Source organism: Euleptes europaea, chromosome 6, assembly GCF_029931775.1.
Source record: "Euleptes europaea isolate rEulEur1 chromosome 6, rEulEur1.hap1, whole genome shotgun sequence".
In the NCBI taxonomy this organism is placed as follows: domain Eukaryota; kingdom Metazoa; phylum Chordata; class Lepidosauria; order Squamata; family Sphaerodactylidae; genus Euleptes; species Euleptes europaea.
Window position 1 is genome coordinate 95,727,831 of NC_079317.1, and position 8,390 is coordinate 95,736,220.

The window sequence follows — 8,390 nt, forward strand, 5'->3', positions numbered from 1 at the left end:
TCACAGTGTTGTGGTGAGGGTAAAATGGAGATGAGGAGAATGATGTTAGATACTTTGGGTCCTCATTGGAGAGAAAGGTGGGGTCTAAATGACGGAAATAAATAATAAATACAACGAATGATTTTGGGAGGGCAGATAAAAGACAGGTTGGTTGAGGAGTGGGAAGAAGAGAAGCAAGCAGAGAAAAGGATACGAGGATATGGGGGCTGCAGTTTAAATGGGCTTTGAGGGGAGATTGTGATCAGAACAAGCTTTCCTGCCATCTTAATTACTCATTCCCAAAGCCCGTTTAAGATTCAAACAAGGCGGCCTTCCCAACAGCTTCAGAGGTCATTAGGTGATCACATGCTTGGTGTCTTGCATCCCTTGCCCCAATTTCCCTCCATTATGTGGAATGCTGAAGAGAAGCCCCTTGCAAAATGCCCTTCCATTGGTGGCAACTAGGCAGAAGGAGACTTGCAACTGTGTTCTGGCTACCAAGGTCCCATAGCAACAGGAGGGCAGCACACATGCATGGTGCTCTTTCTTCTTCTTATCTTTCAGGGTATTTGGCCCCATTTTGGTATGGAGGGGGAAAGCCACATTTTATACATGTCTGGAGATTCCTGTGGACACACAGAAAACTCCTGTATTTGTGGGTGCTGCATCTTGAGCTAGCATGCCAGTGTTTGCTTGCCTTGCAAACCAGGATGCCAAACCGTAGTTTGTTCTCAGTTTAGAAACCTGGATAACAAGATAAAGCACAAACCATTATCTGCCTGCTAGAATGTAATTGCTGTGAACCCAGAAATAAATGTCTTGCCATACATGCAGGAAGGTGGATCCCAAGTATTTCCCAGGCTTGTTTTTGTAGCAACTATTTACAGCAGGGGAGTCAAACATAAGGTCTGGGAGCTGGATCCAGCCCCTGGAGAGCTCTTATTCGTCCCGTGAGCCAGTCATTCTCCCACTCTCAATCTGGGCTGGTGAGGTGTGGCCCAGCCTGACCAAGTGACATTGATGTCATACCTGGCCCTTGTAACAATTGAGTGCGACTCCCCTGATCTACAGTTTGCCATTATGTCTGAACTGAGCCAATGAATTTTCATTCTGTGCACACTTGGCAAAATAGACACGAGTTTATAACATTACAGCATACATGCAACTTGCAAACATTAAAGTGATATGCGTACAGAGAAGTTATTGTGTGTGATGTGTGGCTATTATTTTCTGCAAATAAAGCGTTCAGGATGTCCACACTAACCTTGTTAACAAGAAGCACTTTCCTCTATTAAAGTTGCTCTAACTACTAAGAAATGTTGTGTTGTGGACAAAAAAGAATTGCTGACTTGTTCTTGAGGAATGCAGCGCTTTATTTGTATTTCATTTCCTTTTATTGTTGTTCAGTGCGTAAGAAAAGAAACAGTCCAAAACAATACAGCTCTATATCTCTACAAAATATCTTACGGCAATGAATCCCAGGAGAGGTATGTGCTTTTTGCTATCGGGCTTTTAAATCAAGCTGATGGCTTGATTTAAGTTGTGTGCGGAGCAAAGGCTTTTTACTTGCAGCACAACTACCACCTACATCATTATCTCAGCTCTGGAAAAAAAGGCCTTTCAATTTTAATACAGTTTTCATTCAGACTTGCTTATCCTGTTCCAGAAGGGCTGGGCCATTTAATTATACACCCTAAAAGCCTAGTGTGTTCAGGAATTGTTGTTTGTGATTTTACCATGACAATTCATGCTCATGCCCCAAAAGAAAATCCTCCTGCCAGAAAAGACTTGCAATAGGTCAGGAACAGATGAGACTTGGGCAGACCACAGCCAAATTGCAGTATACTTAGACATAATGAAATGCTGCCAACTGTATCTCACCCATGATAAGTAAATGGCATAACCAGAAACATTCTTTGTGTCCTGGGTGGACAGGAAATATCATGCAGGCGAATCTTACACTTCATCAGTTCCAATTAATGTAGTGGCAAAAATGTCAAAGTAAACATGCATAAAATCAAGTTAGCTTGGGTAGTTTGAAGCTTTTCTCTCTTGATGCACTGGTTTGAAGGGAATAACTGGTGTTACAAATATTAATGTACATAATGACACATAAATTATTAACTATTACTTATCAGCAATGTGTCTTCATTAACTGTAGGGGAGCATTGTGTCTCTTTTTACTTCCTACTATTTATTTTCCTGCAATTCCTTGAACATAAGATAAAAGAGCAAGCCAACCAGTAAGACCTGATTCAGGCTTTTGGCTAAGAAAGTGTGCCCATTCTGATTGACCAGACATTCCTGTTCTGCTGAACTGCAATATTAAAAGCCATTCAAAAGTACTACTTGTACAGAAATATTACTATACATACTGCAGTAGAGAAACTGAGCTCAGTAATAACGCTAACAAAATCCCAATGCCCCAAAGCTTACAATCTCTAGTGGCGGTACGCTATGGAAATTTCCGAAAGGATGGTCCTGCAAAATGACATTTGGCTGCGCAGCAACCTGTAACCAGATCGGAAATAAGGTCTAGTGACTAATAACTGTAGGAACAAACCTGTTGTGTGATCTCATTTTAGCCTCCTCATGTCTCAGACCTCCTAAGACTAACATAGTCTTAGCAACAGGGAAAAGGGGAAACTCTCTCTGTCACTGGGTAAGGAAACTGGGAGGCACTCTGTGCTCACTGCCTCTCCACTGGCTCTAAGGATGTAGGAGAAGGGCAGCTATCCAAAGAACATCCCAAACCCCACATATATGATTATTCCGTAGCTGATACTTGTATGGATTTTATTCTTGATTTTTTTAAAATACTGATAGAAAAATATATAAAATACAGATTTTTTTAAAAAAAACATCCCAAGTATTACATAAAATATAATCACCTGTAGAACATCTGTGCTCCTAAAAACACAATTCTAATAAGGCCTCACAGAACAATTCTTACAGAATAAAACAAAGTGGTGGAAAAGACACATTATATTTACATGAAAGTGACATTTTAAACAAATAGAATAAGAAAAAAATATTGAAAACTGCAGTTCTCAGAACAACTTTCAAAATCCTTTCAAAGTTTATATTGGACTTGAATTAGTGCTGTAGTCAATGACGTGTCTTTTCTGAACTGTTTGAAAACTGAAACAACAGGGTTCTGTTCTTGTATCAGTTGCATCTTTGGACATTTTAAAAACAAAAACAAGACCACAACCATTTTTTTATGGGGATAAATTATCAAAGTTATCAAATTAACTCAAGTAACACAATAATTAACGGCATCCTGTAACTCATGTACAAAGGAATAATTTTCATCAATCCAAGTCTCCAAGTGTGTCATAGTATGCTCTGTTAATACGTCCATATTTTTAAAATCTCAAAAATTGTTTAATAAATCTATAATTCTGACTTTCACTGGAAATTAGTCATATGAGAACACTATGAGTTAGGAATTAATCCTTACTGAAAGGCTATAGCTGGAACACCAAGCACCCTTGGGGTACAATCCTAACCAGGTCTTCAGAAGTAAGTCCTGTTCCTAAGACTGCAGCCTTACAGGTTTAGAAAGGTACGTTTTGGATTGCATTACTGATGGATGTAAACTTCACTTGATTCAACTGAACTTATTTCTGAATAAATATCCATAGGATTGGGCTGCACCAGCCTTACAGTTCCACTGAAATCAACAAGACTTACGCTAACAGCCCATTCCCGACCTGGGAAGGCGAAAGGAGGCATGGAAGGGCCCGCACTGGCATCTGTGCCCCTTGCGCCGGCACCCAGGCCACTTGTGCCATTGCGACCGGCACAAACGCCGGTGTTGGGGTCGTATGCTGGCCTCCCAACGCTGCCATGGCAGCGTGGCCCTGGGACGCCAATGCGGCCTTTTGCCGGCACACATTTGTGCGCCATTGTCCCAGGGGAGCTTCCAGGGGCGGAGCAACCTTTAGGCAACTTCCTAACCCCACTTCAGGCCGGGAATGCCTCCTTTGCCCTTACTTGCATTTACGTTATTTTTTTAGGTGGTGTAACCCCGTGGAATGCTATGGAGCAGTTCCAAGGGGCTTGCAGGTAAGGGCAAGGTTTTGGCTTCAGTGGGGGTGGGGAGGCTGAATCCTCCTTCGGAGGTGGTGCCATCGTGCTGCCTCCAACCATCAGCGCAGCCCCTCTCCTCAGGAATGGGCTGCCAGAGGGCAATCCTGAAGGGTGGGGTAGATCCAAGGCGGCCAGGAACAGCGGAGCCGTGCTGCGTGCTCAGAGGCTTCCCAGCCACCGAGCCTAAAAAAGCATTTTAAAAAATAATGAAAAAGGGGGAAATGTCCCATTGAAAACAGCGAGGGTGTGCCACCAAAAAAGGTGGTGCAGCCCCGTCGCCGCTTAAGGGGGCATTCCTGGGGCAAAAGGGCTGTGGAAGCTGTCTAAAGGCAGCACCACCCCCGGGAACACCTCCCTCATACCGGCACAGACTTTCCCTTCTGGGAAAGCCCTGCCAGCGTGGCTGTGCTGGCGGCGCCTGGACACCGCCATGTTTGCCCCTGCGTCAGCAGAGGTGCCACCTTTTTCTGTGATAAGGTCGCACCTACGCCGGCATGGGGTCACGACGACTCCAAAGGAGCTACACCCCCCCCCTTCAGGAATGGGCTGCCCATCACTGACTCCCTTAAGTAAAATACACTAGCAAACCAGCCTTATTAGTAAATATATTTAGGGCTGACATATACTAATTTCCAAGTCATTTAAAAACAAGGGTACCTTCTTTTGAAAAATCTAGATCACGGCCCTGGGTTACATTTATTCTGATTAACATTTTATGCTGCCTGTCCACTGTATTCTTTCCAGGAAACAAACCTGTTATTTAAAGGGGACATCCATGTCTATAATAATGTGGCAAATATATGCTAGGAAACCATGGAGTGTCATGAATTGCTGGAATTTGTCCGCTCTATGACTGTGCACAACTTAATGGCGTTCACTGGAAGCATGTGACGAACAACGAGGAAACCTGTCTGCCGCATAAATTGTAAGTCAGCACTGACAAACATTGTGTTCTACCTACCAATTCAACACCAGATCTAATGAAAATGCAATCATAGTTGACTACTAAATAACTTACTCTAAGACTGACATTACATGCTAGCTCACAAAATGCTAATGACTCTGTAGTATAACAAGGAAGGACTTCTCCAGTGTTGTATTTGAGACAATTAAACAGTTTAAAAATGTATGCTGCTTCTTTTTGAAGACAATACATGCACCACAGGCAGCAATATGTGACTTAGCTGACAAACGCAGCAATAGCTATGATCTGTAGAATTCCTTCAAGCCCATACGTAACAAGCAGCACAGCATTAATAATGACATCTGCTCTCAGGACGTAAGTCTGCCACACCAAAAACCAGACAGACAGAATTACAGTACCAACAGAGATAACAAGACTGACCCCCAGGGGAGCCTCTTCTTCTGTCAGGTTCCCTTTAGTACCTAGTTAAAGCAAAAATATTACATGGGTTTCTACCTGATGCTAGAAACAAATGTGATCGTCCACCAGAATACAAATCAGAATTGAAAACAGTAAATCATGTACATATTGGCCAGTTAAATGGAAATCCAGTATAAGCGTAAAAATTAAAAGGAGCTATTTTTAACAGATACAGATCTATTTAAGGTCAGAAAACATTATATTTACGTATGTAGTGCAATGTACTGAACAAGGTCACTCAGACTGAAGTAAAGAACTGGGAGCATTTCAATCCACAAGGCTCCGGCCTTTGGACTCTTTATAGCTTGCCTGGAGAACTATCTTGCCTATAGAGTTATAATTGACAAATTTATATGGATTCTTCCTTTCTTTTAAAAAAAGCCAACTACAGCCCCTTATGTATGTTTCAGTCCTATTTTGACTCCTGCCTAATTTCCATACCCAGTAATAATATTGTTACTGATACAAACGATCAGGCATCCCAAACGACTGCACCATCTGGTGCGAGGCAGGCAGCGCAGAGCTAGGTATCTGGCTTGCTTCCAAAAGCTATAGCTCTCAACTGGAATCAGGATGAAGCACAGGGATTAAGGGTCAGCCCATCAATTTGCAAGGTGAAATCTATGTGTGGAGCCTGATTTATGTGCCAGGACAAGGAAACCAGGTTTTTCCCTTGGGTTGAATCATATTATAAGCTTTCAATTCTGGGTTTTATGCAGCAGCATACAAGATCAGGTTCTGTATCTAACACTACACCCTGTAATACCACAGATCAAATTTGTATTTATAGAGGCAGCTGTATTGAGTGCCAACAATAATTTTGCCATTTTTCAGCTTCTCTGTTTGTGGAGTAAGGAAAAAGATAATTTAAGCTATGCTACTTTAATTTACGACTAAAAAGCAGCACATCTTTGTTATGATGAAAGCACAGAACTAGTTCTATTGGATTTTACATTGCTTTTCTGTTGCTACAACCCTGTAAGGAGTCCTCTGCCATAGCTGAAACACAGAAAACCATTTGACTTTGCATCTTCCTGTCTTAGCCCTTGCATGCATTGAATGCAGCAATATTTTTTCAGATTCGATTAGACATTAGAATCTCTTTGCCAAAAGCCATGATTTATTTGCAGTTTAGGACAGATAGGTCAATCAGTCATTTTAATGTTTAACATTTAGCATTTAAATACCTTGTAAAACAATCAGTTAGCTATCTTGAATCAGCAGCTTTAACATGTAACTTTACAAAGAGATTAATATTTAACAACAATCTTAATGTGCACAGTGCTATTCAACTTACCAAAGTATAGTCGGATGGATTCTAAAATGGCCATAATGAACAGCAACAGAAGATCAAGAGCCAAGAAATTATTTGGATAAGTGAAAACTTGGCCTGTCAAAGAGTAAAGCATGAATTGCAGAAAAAGAAAAAAAAAGTGGAAGACAAAAGTTACATTAGCTCTACAGTACTCAGCAGAAGTGTCTGGTAGTTGTGTATCTGAAATAACTTACTTTTATAAATAATCATCAATAGGGTTGCCAAGAAATAAAATATATAATAAACTCCATTTAAATAGAAAAGAACCTGTAAGGAGACAGATGACAACTGGCAATTTCTGTTAAGGAAATCATTTTACAAGTAGTTTGATCATGTTGTAAGTGTTTCTCTCTCCATCAAATTCCAACCATAATTCCACCCTATTATCTTGAATGCTCATATTATTTTGTCAGACTTAACTAAGATTTGAATAACTGGTAGGACAACCATTGCTGTAAGTCCCCATGGGGAAAAAAGACTAATAAAAGTTTTCTGAACAAATAAACAAATTTCATTTAACAAGCCACCAAGCTGCTTTTGTTTTGATCCTATAGCATTTGCTCACCATGCTCAGAAAAAATAACAAGGCCAATGCCTGTGCTAGCTAGCTTATCAGAACCTTACTCAACATAGCTGAACCCCATACATGTAACCCTAAAATGCAGGGGGGCTTTGTGAAGAGTTAAAATTAGCAAGACTAAAGTCAGAAGCTGATTCATTTTTGGAAGCCATGCCTTGGCTCTAGATGGGGAAAATGGAGGACAGTATGGTCTAGCCGAGTCCTGACCTGGTTAGCTCAGGCTAAGCAAGGTCGACCCTGGCAAGTATTTGGATGGGAGACTTCCAAGGAATACCAGGGTCATCACGCAGAGGAAGGCAATGGCAAACCATCTCTGAACATCTCTTGCCTTGAAAACCCTACAGCGTCAACATAAATCAGCTGTGACTTGACGGCAAAAAAACCCCAAAAAAGGTCTAGCAGATAACGTGCTACATTTTGATGCAGAAGATCCCCAAAGTTAAAATCCCTGTTGAATCATGACACTTTCTAGATGGTCTTGTAAAAGTCCCACCAGTCTTGGCCTGACTTGTCTCACAGCTGCTATGAAGATAAATGGAGTAACAGTTGCAAAACATTTTGTAAACTGAAATGTGATATAGAACCTAGCAATAATCTTGATAAGGATAAACAGAAATGCCTGCAAAAATGAGAACCAAGTGCTCACATGAGGTTCCACAGTTCAGTCCATGCATACACACTATACCAGGCCCAGGTCAGAGAGATAGTCCACAAGCAAGGCATTAATTGGAACACTATTGGATTCCCCCCCTACCATTTCTCCATTTTGCTCAGTGAAAACAGTACTAAAATAAACAACTGTCATGGAAATTCAAAGGCACCAGCCTTCAGCAGTTAAAGCATTACTATGTAGGCACTATGTATAATCACCAGTCTTGCTGAGACATTTCAGAAAGTATAGTACTTGCCGGACACAATGAGCATGACCATTGTCACACTTCCCATAGCCAAGTCTTTTCTTAGTAAAAATGAAGGAAGTGAAGCCAAATTAAATTAAGTTAGCAGAGGATTTTGATATTAAAATCTTACCCCATGTA

The 8,390-nt window shown here is 41.1% G+C and overlaps 1 protein-coding gene across 1 annotated transcript; it reads right to left on the minus strand.

Moving 5' to 3' along the window:
- Positions 1–5,249: 5,249 nt before the first annotated feature.
- On the minus strand, positions 5,250–7,096 carry TMEM80 (transmembrane protein 80). Its single transcript, XM_056851767.1, has 3 exons — positions 6,968–7,096; positions 6,756–6,848; positions 5,250–5,460 (listed from the first exon to the last, which is right to left on the minus strand). The coding sequence occupies exons 1-3, from the start codon at positions 6,981–6,983 to the stop codon at positions 5,255–5,257; spliced, it is 315 nt and encodes a 104-aa protein (XP_056707745.1). The 5' UTR covers positions 6,984–7,096; the 3' UTR covers positions 5,250–5,254.
- Positions 7,097–8,390: the final 1,294 nt, after the last annotated feature.

Coding starts and splice junctions, on each gene's coding strand:
- TMEM80 (XM_056851767.1), bottom strand. Junction 5,461..6,755: donor ATCCATCCGACTATACTTTG/GTAAGTTGAATA, acceptor TGCTTTAACTAG/GTACTAAAGGGAACCTGACA.